Source organism: Pipistrellus kuhlii, unplaced genomic scaffold, assembly GCF_014108245.1.
Source record: "Pipistrellus kuhlii isolate mPipKuh1 unplaced genomic scaffold, mPipKuh1.p scaffold_m20_p_6, whole genome shotgun sequence".
Lineage (NCBI taxonomy): Eukaryota > Metazoa > Chordata > Mammalia > Chiroptera > Vespertilionidae > Pipistrellus > Pipistrellus kuhlii.
In genome coordinates this window covers 52,213,863-52,233,718 of record NW_023425562.1, presented here as the reverse complement: position 1 = coordinate 52,233,718, position 19,856 = coordinate 52,213,863, and the positions used below count along the sequence as shown (strand labels likewise).

The following is a 19,856-nucleotide window of genomic DNA, read 5'->3' as shown; positions in this document are numbered from 1 at the left end:
AACTGACTTCATTTTATCTAGAACACTGGAAATTATACCTTCTGAGAGTTTCCTCTTTTTTAAAAAAGCCATGTGAATATATGCATGAGAAATACCAAGAACAGCAGTCTCCAAGGAGTCCAAAGCTGCTCATTTGCTCTTCCCACTGGCTGTGTTACTCCCACTCCTGTTCCCTCAACACAACTCCCATAACGAAGCCAATGGGGGAGAGAAGGGCAGAGCAGGCAGAAGCCACTAGAAGGCTGTCCCATAGCTAAAGAGCATTCAAGTGGGAAGGTGCGAAAAGTCCAGGACAGTGGTCAGGTAACCTGTTTTGGGGTGGAGATGACCATGTGTGCTGACTAAGCTTCCTTCCTCTTTCCCCTGTTCCCTGTTCCTCCTTGTGACTTGAATTTTCCTGCAGTGAATCAGAGAATCGGAGCTGGATTTTCCTCTCCTTCTCGGCTTCATCTTAATTTCTGAGCTGCAAGTGAGGTGGTAGATGAGACCAGATGATTCATTCTTACCTAAGTCCATTCCGTTTCTTACTATGCCACCATAGTTTATCTGACCCACTGACTTAAGGAAGTTTACCTACACTTCTGAAATTCTGATGGCAGGAACTCAAAAGGAGTCAACTGGGCTTTTTCCGTCTCACTCACTTGCTCCGGTTTGAAAGATCATTAAGATGTAGTTAGGACAAGGAACATAATAAATTTTAAATAGCCTCAAAAATTAAAAACTATTATGGAAAATAACTCTTCTACTAACACAGTACTCCTTAATGAATAATGTTACTTTCAATGAATTGGTATTAAAGTGTTCATTTCCACACACACACACACACACACACACACACACACACACAAAAAAAAGATGTAGTTAGGAAACCTGGATTCCAGTTCTCGGTCCTATACTTATAGCCTTGGGCAATCCATTTCAAACCCCCAGGCCTCAGTCTTCTAATGCAAAAAGATGAGGATAAATGGTTCCTACCAAGAAAACCACCCAGAGCCACTGGAAGAACCAGATGGGGGGCACCGAGGGGGAAATGGTCTTGTGAAGACTTTGTGAGGCATATTAACTTCTGAAGACATGAGGATATGGGGTCCTGAGAGCCCAACCCAATGGCCAGAGATGCTGCTTACCCGGCCGAAGCGGGTAACCCTCCCGCTTCTCCACTGTGTATCCCTGAGGAATGTTGTAGAATTCTGGGAGCCCCCCAAACTGCTTCCACACGGTGTAGTAGTTCAGGAAGGTCCTCATGGCGTTGTCAATGTCCCCGATGAGGCTCTGCAGGAGACAGCCACCAGGTATAAAACCCCACCACGTCAGGGAAAAGAAAAGTAAAAGTTTTAGAGCTACAAAGGCCTGCGGTCAAACCCTGGGCTGGCCATTTACTCACGCCGACCAGATACCTACCCTCTCTGAGCTTAATCTGTAAGATACACAATGTAATATATCTCACACATTGTGGGGAGGGACACAGGTTGTACACAAAGACCCTGACTGCCAGTACGTGCTAAGTCAATGCTGGACTGAACAGTTTTTAAGTAGGTAAGTCCCATCCTACAGCCCAGCATATAACCATTTTGTATCAGTTTGTAAACAAGCAAATATGTGTGAGTATATATTATTTCTCACATTTAATATAGCTGATTAGATTGTTCTGCAGTTCCCTTTATTAATTTAACAATATATCTTGCTCTTTTCCACTAAGTACATAAAGAGCTCCCTCCTCCTATTGCATAGAATTCCACGGTTTGGACCATAATTTAATTAGCTCCTTATGAATAAGCAGTTGACTTGGTTCTAATCTTTTGCTATATCAACACTGCAATAAATAACTTTGAACATATGTCACCTCAAACTTATACAAAGTGTATCTGGTCGAAACCGGTTTGTCTCAGTGGATAGAGCGTCGGCCTGCGAACTGAAAGGTCCCAGGTTCGATTCCAGTCAAGGGCATGTACGTTGGTTGCGAGCACATCCCCAGTGGGGGGTGTGCAGAAGGCAGCTTGTCAATGTTTCTCTCGCATTGATGGTTCTAGCTCTCTGTCCCTCTCTTCCTCTCTGTAAAAAAATCAATGAAATATATTTTTTTTAAAAAGAAGTTTCAATACCTGTATCAATTTAAAACAAAAACAAAAACAAAGTGTATCTGTAAAACAAACTTCCAGAATTAGGATTGCTGGATCAGAGAATACGTGCATTTGTAATTTTACTAGCTGTTACTAAGCAGCTGTTAATATTCACATAAGCTCACAGGGAAACAGCTGACCTTTTAAAATATATATACAATTTTTTTAAATGTATATATATTTTAATTGATTTCAGAGAGGAAAGGAGAGGGGGAGAGAGATAGAAATATCTATGATGCGAGAAAAATCATTGATTGGCTGCCTCCTGCACGCCTCCCACTGGGGATCAAGCCCAAAATCCAGGCCTGTGCCCTGACTGGGAACTGAACCATGACCTCCTGGTTCATAGATAGATGCTCAGCCACTGAGTCACGCTGCCTGGGGCAGCTGACCTTCCTGAGGTCTCCACTGGATATCTCAGGGATAGGACAAACTTGACTTTTCCCAAGCAAGATTCTTGGTTCCCTCACTTTTCCACAAAGTTGTCTTTCTACTCCTGCCTCTTTTCTGTCTAGTTAATGGCACCAGCGTCTACTGAGTTACTCCAGCCAGGAACCAGGCGGTTGTCTTTGACTCCTCCTTAGCCTCACCCCACATCCATTCTGTCAGCAATTCCTGCCAATTCCATCTCCCAAAACATCAAGATCTTTCTCTTTATGTCTAGAGCCACCACTTAGTCTGGTCACCCGAAGACCAGACTGTGAGGACCTCAAAAGCCTCCTCCCAGCACTTGTGCCCTTGCCCTCTCCCTCCCCCTGTCCCCAGGCAGCCAGAGCAGCCCTCTTACCGCACACGCCAGACCTAGGGGCTTCCTACAGGCGCAGCGGAGAACTGAGGTGACTCACCGTGGTCCTCAAGGCCCTGCACAGTCTGGTCTCTGCTGACCTTCCATCTAGTGATCTTTTCCTCCCCTAGACTATGGCCACATTGCTTTTCTTTGTTTCTGATAAACACCCAACTCTTTCCTGCCTCAGGACCTTCACACACGATATTTCCTCCCCCTGGAACATCGTTCCCCGCCCCAAGTTCTTCAAGTATTTAATTCTTTCAGGATTTAATATCATCACATCTAAGAGGCTTTTTTATCTAAAGTAGGTCCCCATCCAATATTCTATTTTGCTTCTAATTTGTTTCCTTCATTTGCAATTTGTTATTTTATCTATTTATCTGTTTTACGTTTTTCTTTGTGTCTCGCCCCATAAACTTCATTAAGGGGCCTGGAACACAGAGGGCATTCAAATACTTGATGAGTAAGTGAATAAACAAATTTAATATCTCTAAGCCTCCTGTCTTCATATGTGAGACAATACTTAGCTCAGTATGTTGTGATGATTCTGAGTAAAGCGCCTGACACATAAATCATTTTTTCATAAAGATTATGTACTACTTAAAAATAAGAGAGCCCCAAAAACTCATTAAGAAACACATTTCTAATAAAATTGCTTTTAGGTTTTATAATTATTTGTCAAAATATTGTAAGCTATTAATGCTATTTTAATCATTTATAAATTAATAATAACTAAATCCAAAAGAAAACAAATTGAATATTCAAAGCCTATGGTCACAAGGAATTTTTTAATGTTTTTAGTTTCTATGTACCATATTTTTCGGACCATAAGACGCACTTTTTTCCCCCCAGAAGTGGGGGGAAAAAGTCCCTGCGTCTTATGGTTCAAATATAGCCTACACATATACTGTAAAAAAAAAGTTGTTTTACTTGCCCGGCTCTGTGTGGTCTCTGTGTGCTTGCCCGGCTCTAAATGGTTCTAAATGCTGCTGTTTACTTTACAGGGTTGATTACATGTGTTTATGACTGTGATGTTGGGTTTTAATGCACATAAAATATTTTAGGACACTATTTGTTTCAGAATCTTTTTTTCTTCATTTCCCTTCTCTAAAAACTGGTGCGTCTTATGGTCCGGTGCGTCTTATGGTCCGAAAAATACGGTATTATATTCAAATTTTGTTACAGAGAGATATGATAGAGTATCAGTAAAATTTTTCAGCTTGCCAGAACCGGTTTGGCTCGGTGGATAGAGCGTCGGCCTGCGGACTGAAAGGTCCCGGGTTCGATTCCGGGCAAGGGCATGTACCTTGGCTGCGGGCACATCCCCGGTGGGGGGTGTGCAGGAGGCAGCTGATCGGTGATTCTCTCTCATCGATGTTTCTGACTCTCTGTCCCTCTCTCTTCCTCTCTGTGAAAAATCAATAAAATATATTTTTAAAAAAATTTTAAAATAAAATAAAATAAAATTTTTCAGCTTAAAATGTAATAATTAGGATTAAATTCTTTTGGGGCCTAGAGTGGAAATATGAGTTCAAGGAGAAAAAGGGATGGTATACAACTATTCAAACACGTAAGATAGAAAATATCCAAGGGGCACTTTAGTTTTTTAAAATTCTTCTAAAGGGGCACTTAAGCAATACAATTTGAAGATCCAAGGAGAACTGGCTAATATTACCAACTAGAGGCCCAGTGCACAAAATTCATGCACAGGTAGGGCCCCTTGTCCTGGCCAGTGATCAGGGCTGAACAGGGCCTTCCTTCGTTCCGCACACCCCCTGGTGGTCAGCACACGTCATAGTGAGCAATCGAACTCCCAATCTCCTGGTCAAACTCCCAAGGGGGACACATTGCATATTAGCCTTTTATATATACAGATAAGTTCTCTCTGAGCCTGTTGCCCCATCTGCTTAATATGGCTAAAAGTACATAATGGGGGACTAGTTAAATAAATTATAGTGTCCCTATTCAATGGAATATATGCAGCTGTTTCAAAAAGATAAAACTTAGCCTTGGCCATAATGGCTCACTTTTGAAGCATTGGCATACACACCAAAAGGCTAAGGGTTTGATTCCCGGTAAAGGGGACATGCTTGGGTTGCAAGTTTGGGGGACAACCAATTGACGTGTCTCTCACACACTGGTGTTTCTCTCCCTCCCCGTTCCTCTCCTCCACTATATCTAAATATCAATGGGAAAAAATATCCTCAGGTGAGGATTAACAACAACAGCAAAAAAAGGTAAAACTAAATATGTGATACTAATAAAGGATGATCTCTAAGATATAATTAGTGAAAAAAGAATTTGTATATGTCCCATATATAGAAAGAAAAAAAAAGGAATATAAATATTTATATACTATGGATATGGATTTCTGGAAAAATAAATAGAAAACAGATAATAAGGGCTGGGTTAGGGAGAGAAGGTGGGGGCTTAAAACTTACTTTACAAGATATTCCCTATTGTGCTTTTCAAATTTACCACTACATGCATGTTATTACCATTTCTTTAAGTTAAAAAAACACACTAATTTATAAAAATATTTTGGTACACCTAGGAGGTTAATTAGATGGGCTCTAAAATCCCTTCCAGCTACAAATCTCAGACTGTGTAACAGAAAAAGAACATGATGGCAGACACAGCAGTCCCAGCTGTTTTCACAATCTTTCTCAGGCCCGCTGTCAAGAATGAGGTTTGACAGAAATGCCCAGTGGAGAAACAGCTGTTGTCAATGTCTGTTACTGCCCAGCCTGGAAAGACACTCTCCACCTTTTGTTAACGTCAATCCACAGCACACTGGAAGTGAGGTTCCTGACACCTGAAAGCTCCTCTTGAAAAATTCAGCGAGACAGAATCTTAAATCTATCCAATTCACTGTCTCTCTTCCATTCCCAAGCCATCCCTCCAAAAAAAGGACGCAGGCAACTAAACTATCTTCTTTGACTCTTACATCAGCATGAGCTTGCTTTGCCAGTTACAGAGAAAAATGACCACCCTCTCTGATCATTCCTACCTGAAGGCCAGGCCAGTAGGCCTCCAAGGACTGGAAGACTGGCATGGACACAGTCCCCTTGTACATCTGCACCCACAGGTACCAGTCATCAAAGCGGGTATAATTCCGAATGGCTTTGTTGTATTCTGCAGTGGAGACGGAATAATGGATATGTCAGTGATTAGGGAGACAAGAGGCAGCCCTTGGCAACAGAAGCATGGACTTAAAACTTTTGAAGAATTATATATGATGGGCTAGCCTCAAAGCAGGCTAGGGTGCAATGAGGCAGAGAGGAAGAAGCATGGGGTCTGGAGTCAAACTTCCAGGCTCAGATTCTAGCTCCAGCTTTACCACTTGCTAGCTGTGACTTTAGGAAAGTTTTTCCTTCTTAAGCCTCAGGATCATTATCTGTAAAGTAGGGAGAGTAATGTTATATGCCTCATAGGGTTGTTCAGTCAGTTGTTCATCCAACAATATTCACTTAGCACCTACTACATGCCAGGTACCCAGAACTGGCAAACAAGACTAAGAAAGCTCTCAGCCCTCAGGGAGCTTACATTCTACTGAGAACTTTAATTTATACCTCCCCCTAAATTGTAAATCTGAGGGCCAGGCCTTTTTTTTATTGTTTCAGAATCCCCAACACTAAGATAGTATATAATATTGGTATTGATATATATTAGAGAGAAAGAAGAAGGCAGAGGGAGAGAGAAAGAAAGAGAAACATTGATGTAAGAGAGGAACATCAATCATTTGCCTCCCACAGGCATTCGACCAGGAATAGAACCTGAAACCTGAGTATGTGCCCTGACCAGGAACTGAACTGGCAACCTTTTAGTGCATGGGATGATACTCAACCAACTGAGCCACACTGGCCAGGGTGATAATCATAACAAATGTGCATAATACTATCTGAATGAATGAAGCATTAAATACACATTCAAATAAATAAGAATCTCAAATAGTGTTGTAAGGAATGAATAAAATAGTCTATGTTCAGTGCTTGACATATCAATGGTACTAACATATTTGCTGAACAAATTAATGGTAGCTAGATTAACAATTATTAGCTGCTCAACAATTCCTCAATATCATCATTAGTGTCTAAGAGCCTGGAGGATAAAATGTTTGTATTCAACAGGCATTAATCTATGCCCTACCTCGTGCATTGTGGGAAATACAAAGATGAATATGGCATGGATGCTAGAACTATGGATGACAGTTGACTGTAAGAGAGAGACTGAAGGCCATAAATTCCGAGGAAGGATTAAGCTACTTCCTGGCAAGGTGACATTCAAGCTGGGCTTTGAAGGGTAAATAGAATTTTGGCACATGAAGACAAGAAAAAGGGCAAAGGAAACACATGTGCAATGGCCAAGCAATAAGATCTCTCGGGCTATACACAGAGAACGCTGGCTCTTGGCGAGAAGGTGAAAAGAGGTGTGGACAGTGAACATCCAAGACGACTTTGAATGCGGACTGAGATATTCAGAACTGATTTTCTAGGCGATTGGGAGCAACTGAAGGTTTATTAATAAACCACATGTCAATAGGAATAATCATGGGGAAAGCCCCCTTGTCCTGCCTTTACCTAGGAACATAGCCATGAGCTTCTTATCCTGCAGCAGGATGGCTCCTTTCACCAGGTACTCAAAGTAGGAGTCCACACCAGCCCCGATGCCTGCGTCCTGGGCCACCCACTTGCCAGTGAGCACGTCAATGTGGTTGCCAACCTAGGAGAGAGACAGAGAGTATCAAGAGAGGGGCCCAAACAAAACAAGCATCTCCCACATCTCTTACTGCCTAGTGAGATGCAAGGGCAAGGCCAGGCCATGGCCAGCTTTCCTTCATATCTGTGGAGATGCATGTCATGCATATTTATGAGGACTTAATATCCACACTGGGCAAACCATGAAAAATAACAATGATTTGGAGGTCTATGTCCTATCTAGAGTAAGTGTGAGCTGGGAGATAAGAACTTGCTTTTTCCACAATCTGACTCAGATTTCTCAGAACTCTGCACGTGTTTACAGTGTCTAAATACACAAGACATACTTTACATATTTCCATAAGTCAACTCAGGGAGTACAACCAAGAAACCAGAGGAGTGGCAGCTTGTAAGGAGAGGAAAGGGGAAGCTGGGGGCAGGATTCAGAGACTTCACAGGTATCACTTGGTACCTTTTTTGTATCCTTTGACTTGTACACCAGGTGGCTCGTAAAACCACTTTAAAATAAAATCTAAAACATTTAAATGAAGAAATATTCTGGGGCTCCCCAGCAGCCTTTGAACAACAGATGAAAAGATTACTCTGACTGCAAGAGAAGGCTAAGGGGCCCCTGGCTTTAGTAGCCAGAGAAGCCTCTACTGCCTGCCTCATTAGGCGTTCACTGGAATTTTTATCTTTAGATACAATCAGTAGGGTGAGTCATCTTGGGAAGATACATGTTTACATTGTCCTGTAGTGCCAGGGTCTTTCTCAGCATCTGCTAGGGTTCAAGGAATCTGGAAAAGGGGCTGTGCATAAATGAATGAAGAGACTAGAGAAGAAATATGAATTTGGTAGGCATGGGAGAACGCCAGATGGAAATTCAGTTCTAGTAATTAAGCTCCTCGAATGTCTAGACGCCTAGCTTTTTATTAGCACATTTTTTTTCCTAAAGCAAAGCAGATATACATATCAAAGGTAAGGTTTGGTAAACAATAAAAGATTATCAGGTTGGTGGAACTGTCCTTAGCTGTCTGGCAGCAGGCAATAATATGTAGATCTTCAGCCTTGCTGAAGTCCCAAGGTTCACCAACCTTTTGATGAACTTCTTGCATTTATGACCTGCTGGAATTAGCCTCCAGCACTCTAGGCAAGGGCATCCAGGGATTAAGCATAAGGATTCCAGTAAACACTTGGGGGTCGGCATATGCAGAGGCTTGTTTGGAAAGATCAAGGAATAATTAGGGGTGCCACCTTCAACACTTCCCTAAGCCTCCCCTAAGTCAGAATTCCGATAAACAGGGCAGGTGGCCTTCCACACATTTCTCTTTCATCAGAAATGTCCTCCTTACAACTTTCCAACCAAGTCTCTTGTGCTCCCCAACAGAAATGCATTGTCCATATAACTTAGACCCTGGTGGAGGTTGATAACTTCATCTGTTACTCAATCAAAGAAACTACTAACTGCTCTGTGTTAGTTTGGGTTTCCCAGAGAACAGACCCTCAGCAAGGACGACTGAAGGTAGCTGATTTTGAAGGTGAGTCCCTGAAAACACTAGGAGAGGAAGGGGAAAGGGAGGTAGGGAAGATTACACAGCCCATAAAGGGTGTGCCATCAGGCAAGCTACCACCATGGGAACTAGAGCTCAATCCCAAGAGGAAGATCTGGGAATCAATATAGAGCAGGAGCCTCAGCATTATTTCACCTGAAGGGTGGAGAACTGGGGTGACTATCCACAAATCCCCATCAGTACTATTCACTGATTGAGAATTGCTCCAGGGTTAGCATTAAGTCCTGGTACTTCCAGTTATAAAGAGCAGGATCCAGACACCAGAAAAAGCTGGTAGGCAAAGATACACAGATGGTGGTTGGAAGACAGGTCAGTGTACATGAAAATGGAAAGGGCTGGGAGGATATGAGCAGGGCATCCAGAATCCACTCTGGTCCCAGGACTACAGAAAAAACTGCCCGTGTTGGACTTAACAGTTACTATTGGTTTTCAGTGGGGCATCTTCTTAAGGGATTTTCAAGGATTCCTCACCAGAGTTTCACTTTTCTTTAAAAAAAAATTTTTTTTTATTGATTTCAGAGAGGAAGGGGAAAGGAGATAGAAATATCAATGAGAGAGAATCATTGATAGGCTGCCTCCTGCATGCCCCCCACTGGGGATCAAGCCCACAACCCGAGCATGTGGCCTGACTGTAACTGAACTCTGACCTCCTGTTTTATAGATCGACACTCAACCACTGAGCCATGCTGGATGGGCAAGCTTTACTTTTCAAGTTGACTTAGAACTAGACTTTACATAAAATGTGCCTCTACCTGAATCACTCTCAGTCAGTAGTCTTTATAAGTTATAATAATTCAGCAATGGAGATATTAATATATCATCATCACTGCTGAAGCAACTGAGGATCACACAGGTTGGGTGACTTGCTCAGGGTCACACAGTTTTGATGAAGCAAGGTCTAGGCTCAAACCAAGTTCTGACTAAACCTAATGCTATTTCCTGGACAGCTTTGGCTCAATTACTGTAAATTTCACTGGATTATCCAGTTTAGGAGCTGAAACTGACCTTAAAGATCAACTGACGCAAGTGTGTTAAGTTTCCATGGGTTAATAGGTATTAGATAGGAAAGGGAAACTCTGGGGTCAAATGGTTTGGTAAACGTTGAGTTAAGCCAAGTTGAATAGATTTATCTATCACAGGATTTAATAACCTTTATCCTGCTCATGTTCATTATGACTCTCAAAAAAAAAATCTATATATAGAATTTCCAAACTTAATTGACTAGAAATCATTTTTTCATAGAATAGCCATTCATAATCTCTCAGACCTGACAATCTAAGGTCACCAAATGAGTCAGGGGCTTGAAGCATACAACCTACTTCTTAGCAATTGGAGAAATTCAGAAAGTCATTGCTCAACACACAGCCCTTTTCCCCCACACAGTATGTTCTCTCATGCTCTTTCCCTCTATGTTAAAATATGAATTGGATGCTTGGTCTACTTTCAGTGTCATGAGCCTAAGTCCTGGTCCACTCCTGAGGTCACCTCAGGTTGCCTTTGGCTGGATTCCAACTTGCTGCTCAGAGGCCTGACCCTTGTGAGCAGGGGCCACGGTGGTAACTTGACTCAGACAGGAAGGGTGTAGCCAACCTACCAGCCCAATATCCGACCGGCTCTCCCAGAGACGCATCAGGGCCACTCTGGCCACATCTTCAAACACAGGATCACCGGTGAGGCTGCTCAGGGTGGCGAATTCCACAATGAAGGTCCCGATCCCTGCCGTACAGGTGACAGGGGTCTCTCCCGGGTTCACACCGTGAAGCAGGTTCACCGTTCCATATGGCATGCCAGTGGGAGTCTGAAAGGCTGAACAATCACAAGATTACGACCCCAGTCAGGAGAGAGAGGTAGGGATGGTTAGATACAGTCCTGAAGCCTGAGGCCTTGGCCAGCACTTTCTTTATTTCCTGAGCAACCTACTAAAGACTGAGCCGGAGAGGGAAACCTGTCACTGGAGGACCCTTAGTTGCCACCTAAGCCAGAAGCTGGCAAACACTGCTCCCCGTGACCCGCGGGCTCTCGCTCGTGATGAGGGGGAAGCAGGGGACTGCCTATCCAGGTTGTCACATGCCACACATGCTCACTTTAGATACAGCAGCACTATTTTTACTTATTTTACATTTGCCTTCAGAGGCCAGGCAGGCAGGCAACTTAGTGTGAAGCAGGCGCAGCTTAAGCCATGGGGATTGGGAGGCTGATGGCACTCTAAAGAGCATGCCCCATTAGAAGCCATTGAGATTCTTTTTAGTTTTTTCTTTCAGTTTTATTGAGATATAATTAACATACAGCATTATATAATTTTAAGCTAAATAGCATAACTTGACTTACGTATATTGTAAAATAATGACCACAATACAATTAGTTAAGCCCGGCCGGCATGGCTCAGTGGCTGATGATCAACCTATAGACCAGGAGGTCACGGTTTGATTCCCAGTCAGGGCATGTGCCCAGGTAGCAGGCTTGATCACAAGTGTGGGGCAGGCAGGAGGCAGCCGATCAATGATTCTCTCTCGTCATTGATATTTCTCTCCTTCCTCCTTCTCTCTCTCTCTCTCTCTCTCTCTCTCTCTCTCTCTCTCTCTCTCTCTCTCTCTCTCTCCTTCTCTGAAATAAATAAAAATATATTAAAAATAAATAAATGTACTCTAAAATCACCTGGACTCATGTTAAATAAAAAAATAAATAAATAAAAAGATTAGTTAGCCTCCATGATCTCATATAAATACAAAAATAAAAAAACATTTGTTTTTTTCCTTGTAATGAGAATTTTTAGGATCTACTCTCTTAGCAACTTATAAATATTGTACATCATACAGCAGTGTTAAACTTGTCATCATGTTATATATTATATCCCCAATTCTTATTTATCTTATAACTGGAAGTTTATATCCTCTGATTCACCCTCATATACTTTCTAAACACTATTTTGAGCAAATGAAACTTATCTGCAGATCTAAACACAGGAGCCAATTTGAGATCCTAACTTTACATAAAGAGTTTACGGGCCAAATTATTATTATTTTTTTAAAATATATTTTATTGATTTTGTACAGAGAGGAAGGGAGAGAGATAGAGAGTTAGAAACATCGATGAGAGAGAGCCATCGATCAGTCGCCTCTTGCACACCCCCCACTGGGGATATGCCCGCAACCAAGGTACATGCCCTTGACCGGAATCGAACCCGGGACCTTTCAGTCCGCAGTCCGACGCTCTATCCATTGAGCCAAACCAGTTTCGGCTATTATTATTTTTTTAATGGACATAAATCATTAAAATGATGAGGTGGTCCAACCCTGAATTTACAGGTAGCAAAAGTCATGCTTGCAAAGAAGTGACTCAAAGGTCACACACAGAGAGCCGAACAGAGCTGGGATGGGGATGTCTGCCACGGTGCCATCCCCTGTCCTCTCCCCAGAAGCCCTACGCTCTGCCCACCCCACCCTAGTCCTTTCCGATTTAAGGCAAGGAACGAGACAGGCAGCCAGAGCCAGAGACTTCCTCTCCAGGAAATCTGGAGATCAAAAAGGTAACAAAACATTAACAAAGTCATTAAACCTTCCAAGAACCGCAAGGCTCAGCAACTTTGCTGGCCATCTGGACAGGCATGAGTGGCAAGTAAGGAAAATGAGAGCAAGAAGGGCTTAAAGGAATGTTTCAGAAAAATCCGGCAATGTGACACACAGGGGGAGGGACAAAATTCTATTTCATGACCTGAATGGTAAATACACTGGTACTTGTTCCAATATGTACTTTTCAAAATGGACATTCCTCAATACAAAATTTTCTTAAATGACATACAAGAGAAAGGAGCAACCAGGCAGAGTTTCTTCTAGGGATGAATCACACGGGACATGATGTTTGTAAGGAGACACTCAGGCCATCAGTCATGAGTGAGACCGGAGCCCGGATCACTCACTCTCCTCAGCTCTTCCCCGGGGATGGGAGGCAAGTATTGTGTGAGAGGCAGAAGTGAGACGGCCGAGAGGCTGGTGGGAAGCACAGCGTGATGTGTTTGGATATGACTAGCCCTACGCCTCCACCACACCCTGAAGGGAACACAGTGTGCCGAGGCCAGCTACTGCCCCGCCAAACAAACACACGGAGGCCTGGCTTGCAGCCCTGTACACGGCTTAGATAAAAACAAGGCCCTCTCATTCCAAGCACTTTCTCCTTTCTGACCTCGTTTTATGCCTCCCCAAAACCCAATGTTACTAAACAACGAGTGAGTTAACAACGAGACGAAGGAAGAAATCAAAAGGTATCTTGAAACAAATGAAAATGAGAACACAACAACTCAAAATCTATGGGACACAGCGAAAGCAGTCCTAAGAGGGAAATTCATAGCATTATAAGTCTATCTCAAGAAACAAGAAAAATCTCGCCAAAACCGGTTTGGCTCAATGGATAGAGCGTCGGCTTGGGGACTGAAAGGTCCCAGGTTCGATTCCGGTCAAGGGCATGTACCTTGGTTGCGGGCATATCCCCAGTAGGGGGTGTGCAGGAGGCAGCTGATCGATGACTCTCTCTCATCGATGTTTCTAACTCTCTATCTTTCTCCCTTCCTCTCTGTACAAAATCAATTTTATATATATATATATATATATATATATATATATATATATATATATATAAAGAAACAAGAAAAATCTCAAATAAACCATCTAACTTCACACCTATAGGAACTTGAAAAAGAAAAATCAACAAAGCCCAAAGTGAGCCGAAGAAAGGGAATAAACAAAATACAGTCTATAAAAACAACACAAAAGATCAATGACCCTGGCCAGTGTTGCTCAGTGGTTGAGTGTCGACCTATGAGCCAGAAAGTCTTTGATTTCTGGTCAGGGTACATGCCTGGGTTGCAGGCTCGATTCCCAGTGGGGAGTGTGCAGGAGGCAGGCAATCAATGATTCTCTCATCATGGATATTTCTATCTCTCTCTCCCATTCCGTTCCTCAAGAAAAACAGTACTATGCTAAGTTAAATAAGTCAGTCATAGAAAGGTAAGTATCACATGATCTCACTTACATGTAGAATCTAATGAAAAAAATAAACTGATGAACAAAATAGATCCAGAGACATAGAAGTGTGGAATAGACTAACAAATTTCTGAGGGAAGGTGAGGGAGGGGGTGGGGTGTGGGGAGTTACTAACCAGGGAACTTATGCATAGACAGAGACAATAGTGAAGGCCTCAGAGAGGTGTGTGGGGATGGAAAGGGTCAATGGGAGGGGGAAAAACAAACAAAGGTGACATCTGTAATAGTTTCAACAATAAAGATTTGAAAATAAATGATAAAAAGATATATGTTTAAAAGATATATATATATATATATATATATATATATGGTTTTTTAAAAATATATTTTATTTATTTTTTTTTACAGAGAGGAAGGAAGAGGGATAGAGAGTTAGAAACATCGATGAGAGAGATTCATTGATCAGCTGCCTCTTGCACACCCCCTGCTGGGGATGAGCCGCAACCAAGGTACATTCCCTTGACTGGAATCGAACCCGGGACCTTTCAGTCCGCAGACCGACGCTCTATCCACTGAGCCAAACCAGTTTCGGCCATATATATATATATATATATATATATATATATATATATATATATATATATGTTTAAACAAAGATCAATGAAACCAAGGGGCTGGTTTCTTTGGAAAGATAAACAAGTTTGACAAAGCTTAACAAGACTCATCAAGGGAGGAGGGGAGTGGAAAGGGGGAGTGGGGGGATAGATCAACCAAAAGGCTTACATGCATGCACATAAGCATAACCCATGGACACAGTCAATGGGGGGGAAGGGGGGGAGGGCTTTCGAGGGCTTTTAGATCAACCAAAAGGCTTACATGCATGCACATAAGCATAACCCATGGACACAGTCAATGGAGGGAAGGGTGGGAACGAGCAGGGAGAGGTCAATGGGGGAAAAAGGATTCGTATGTAATACCTTAATTTTTTAAAGAAAGAAGAACCCAAATAAAATCAGAAGTGAAGAAGTAACAATTGACACCAAAGAAATACAAAGAATTGTAAAAATATATATATTGCAAACAAACATAGGCCAACAAAGTGGACAATCTGGATAAAATGGATAAATTTCTAGAAACATACAATCTTCCAAAACCAGATCAGGAAGAATCAGAGACTCTGAATAGACAGATTACAACTAATGAAACTGAAGCAGTAATTTAAAAAATTCCCAACAAACAATAGTCCCAAACTAGATGGCTTCACAGTTGAATTTTATTGTACAATCAAAGAAGAACTTAACCTTCTCAAACTATTCAAGAGGAGGGAAAACTCCCACGTTCAATACAAGGCCATCTCATCCTAATTCCAAAATCTGATAAAGACACTACAAAGAAAGAAAACTACAGGCCAATATCCCTGATGAACATAAATGCTAAAATCCTCAACAAAATATCAGCAAACCAGATCCAGTAATACATTGAAAGACCATAAACCATGATGAAATGGGATTTATTCCAGGGACGCAAGGTTGGTACAATATCCACAAATCAATAAATGTTATTTACCACATAAACAAAATGAAGAATAAAAGCCATATAATCATATCAATAGAGGCAGAAAAAGCATTTTATAAAATCCAGCACCCGTTTAAGATTCTTTTAAAAACACCGCCTCTCAGCAATGTGGGATTAAAGGGAACGAAGGGAACGCATACCTCAATGCAATAAAGGCCATATATGACAAATCCACAGGCAACATCACACTCAACGGGCAAAAGTCAAAAGCGTTTTCCTTAAGACTGGGAACAAGACGGGGATATCCACTTTCACCACTTTTGTTCAACAGAATATGGGAAGTCCTAGCAGTAGCGATCAGAAAGAAGAAATAAAAGGCATCCAAATTGGAAAGGAAGAAGTAAAACTGTCCTTATTTGCAGATGACATGATACTGTATATAACAAAACCTAAAAATTCTACCTACAAAGTATTAGAACTGATAAATGATTTCAGTAAAGTAGCAGGATATGAAAGAAATACCCAGAAATCATAACAACTCAAATGATATACAAAAGAAGGTTGCATTTGTATACACCAATAATGAACTATTAGAAAGGGGAAAGTAAGAAACAATTACAGCCAAAGCCGGTTTGGCTCAGCTGTAGAGCGTCGGTCTGCGGACTGAAAGGTACCAGATTCGATTCCGGTCAGGGGCATGTACGTTGGTTGCGGGCACATCCCCAGTAGGGGGTGTGCAAGAGGCAGCTGGTCGATGTTTCTCTCTCATCGACGTTTCTAACTCTCTATCTCTCTCCCTTTCTCTCTGTAAAAAATCAATAAAATATATAAAAGAAAGCACAATTTATTAAAAAAAAAAAAAAAAGAAAGAAAGAAAACAATTACAATTGCATTTTTAAAAAGTTCCTAGGAAAAAAATTTAACCAAGGATGTAAAAGATCTGTACTCAGAAGACACCAAAGAAACTAAAGAAGATACAAATACATATACCACTTTCATGGATAGAAAGAATTAGTATAATTAAAATGTCCATATGACCCAAAGCAATCTATAGATTCAATACAATCCCTATCAATATACCAATGGCATTTATTACAACACTAGAATAAACACTCCAAAAATTTATGTGGAATCACAAAATACCCTGAGTAGCCACAGCAATCTTGAGGGGGAAAAACAAAGTTGGAGGAATCATGCTACCTGATATAAAACTATACTACAAGGCCACAGTAATTAAAACAGTATGGTACTGACATAAAAAGAGACTATATATATATATATATATATATATATATATATATATATATATATATATATAGAACAGAGCAGAGAGCCCAAAAATAAATTCATGCCTTTATGGTCAATTAGTATTTGACAGAGGTAGAAGGAACATACAATGAGTCAAAGACAGTCTATCAATAAATGGTGGTGGGAAAATTAGATATATGCAAAGAGAGAGAGAGAGAGAGAGAAACTAGATCACCTTCTTATACCATACACAAGAGTAAATTCAGGAGAGAAACCAAGATGGCAGCATAAGTAACCGCCTAACTGCAGCCTCACACAACAATTTCAAAAAATACAACTAAAATATAAAGTGGACATTATCCAGAACTACAGGAAAGTTGACTGACTGGAAATTCTACAACGAGAAGGAAAGAGAAAACCAGAAGGAAAATCAGAGGAGCTGTAAAAGCCTAAGATAAGGAGACACGTTGCATGCGCGGAGAGGACGGAGCCGGAGAGGAGGGGCGGCTGAGTGCCTGGCTGGCGTTCCCTAGCAGGAAGGAGATAAAAGCTCCGGACTGTGCTGAACCCCAGTTCTGACAGTACTGAACTCCAGTTCTGAGCGAGATCCTGGGTACCCAGACACATACAGAGGGAATCTGGGCTGTAAGGCGGAAGCTCAGGGGAGTGGAGAAAGGCAGAGTCCCGGAGTCGCGCACATTGCGCGCAGAGGACTGACTGTTGACTGTGCTGCTAGATTGCCCTAGCGGGAAGGAGACAAAAGCTCCAGACTGTGCTAAGCCCCAGTTCCGACTACACTGAACCCCAGTTCTGGGCAAGACCCTCGGGCCACAGGCTCATACAGAGGGAATCTGGGCCGTAAGGCGGAAGCAGAGCCCCTGAGTTGCGCACATTTCACTCAAAGGACAGACTGTTGATTGAGCCGCTGGATTGCCCTAGCGGGAAAGAGACATAAGCTCTGTACTGCTTTTAACCCCACTTCCAACTGCACTGAACCCCAGTTGCGGGCTTGTTGGGAGAGACTAGACTGCCTGGTAGTGAGCGAAACTCTAGGGCACCTTTTTCTCAGAGGTGCTTGCAGCAAGTACTAAAGGACACTATGGAACACTGAGACTCAGGAACCTCATAGGGCGGGGCTAACCTGAAGCCAAGGCTGTAGGCTCCACCCTGAAATTCCACCCCATCCAAGCTGAGCACAGAGGCTCTTGCAGTTTTCCAAGTCTAGTCGAATAAGGCTGTCTCCTGGCATAGACACAGCTGATCCACCCACCCTACCAACTCAGGGAAACAGCAAAAATGCTGAGACTAGGAAACAGATCACAAACAAAAGAAATGGAGGACAAAAAGCGACTGGATATAGAGTTCAAAACTACGCTTATAAGGTCTTTCAAGAATCTCCTAGAAAAGGCCGATAAAATAAACAAGACCTATGAAGATATGAAAGGGATCAACTAGAAATAATAAAGGATCAACTAGAAATAATAAGGGATCAACAAGAAATAATAAGGGATCAACAAGAAATAAAGAATACATTCTCTGAATTAAAAAATATTATACAGAGTCCTAAAAACAGAATGGAAGATTGCAAGAATCAAGTCAAAGATTTGGAACATAAAGAGCCAAAGGACACTCCTCCACAGAAGCAAGAAGACAAGAGGCCAGCACCGGTTTGGCTCAGTGGATAGAGCGTCGGCTTGGGGACTGAAGGGACCTGGGTTCGATTCCGGTCAAGGGCATGTACCTTGGTTGCGGGCATATCCCCAGTAGGGGGTGTGCAAGAGGCAGCTGATCGATGACTCTTATCGATGTTTCTAACTCTCTATCTCTCTCCCTTCCTCTCTGTACAAAATCAATAAAATATATTAAAAAAAAAAAAAAAAAAAAAAAAGACAAGAGAATCCAGAAAGTTGAAGATAGTGTAAGAAACCTCTGGGACAACTTCAAGCGAACCAACATCAGAATTATGGGCGTCCCAGAAGATGAGAGAGAGCAAGATACCGAAAACATATTGAAAGAAATAGTGACAGAAAACTTGTCCCACCAGGTGAAAGAAATAGACTTACAAGTCCAAGAAGCGCACATAACCCCAAACAAAAGGAATCCAAAGAGGACCACGCCAAGACACATCATAATTAAAATTCCAAGAGCAAAAGACAAAGAGAGAATATTAAAAGCAGCAAGAGAGAAACAGGTAGTTACCTATAAAGGAGCACCCATACAATTGTCAACTGATTTCTCAACAGAAACCATGCAGGCCAGATGGGAATGGCAAGAAATATTCAAGGTGATGAATAACAAGCACCTCCAGCTAAAAATACTCTACCCAGCAAAGCTATCACTCAGATTCGAAGGCCAGATAAAGAGCTTCACAAATAAAAAAAAAGCTAAAGGAATTCATCAGCGCCAGGCCAGAATTATATGAATTGCTGAAGGGGGTTCTTTAGGAAGAGGAAGAAAATAAAGATAAAAATTATGAACAACAAATATGTAACTATCAACAAGTGAATCTAAAAACCAAGGGAATTAAAAAACCTGATGAACAATATTAACTGGTGAATATAATAGAATCAGAGGTATGGAAGGGGAGTGGACTGACGATTCTCGGGGAGAAGAGGAGAGGGGGTGCGGGAAGAGACTGAACAAAAACTGTGCACCTATGGATGAGGACAATGGGGGGGGAAGGGCAGAGGGTGGGATGGGAACCTGGTGGAGGGGGGAAAAATGAGGAACTTTAGTAATAATATGAACAATAAAGATTTATTTAAAAAAAAAAGAGTAAATTCAAAATGTATGAAAGACTAAATGTTAGATTTGAAACAGTAAAAATCCTAGAAGAAAACATAAGCAGTAAGATCTTAGACATTTCTCAGAGCAATATTTTTTTCTGATATATCTTCTCAGGCAAGGAAAACAAAAGAAAAATAAACAAATGGGATTACATCA

The 19,856-nt window shown here is 41.7% G+C and overlaps 1 protein-coding gene across 1 annotated transcript in view; it reads right to left on the bottom strand.

The window, feature by feature from the left end:
* The window catches only part of EDEM2 (ER degradation enhancing alpha-mannosidase like protein 2), a 38,924-nt gene that overhangs the window by 4,734 nt on the left and 14,334 nt on the right, over positions 1 to 19,856 (bottom strand). Inside the window, exons 6-9 of the mRNA XM_036417485.2 lie at positions 10,770 to 10,981; positions 7,488 to 7,629; positions 5,918 to 6,042; positions 1,128 to 1,272 (exon numbers count right to left, since the gene is read on the bottom strand). Coding sequence (XP_036273378.1) covers positions 1,128 to 1,272; positions 5,918 to 6,042; positions 7,488 to 7,629; positions 10,770 to 10,981 — 624 coding nt within the window. The remainder of the gene's footprint in view (positions 1 to 1,127; positions 1,273 to 5,917; positions 6,043 to 7,487; positions 7,630 to 10,769; positions 10,982 to 19,856) is intronic.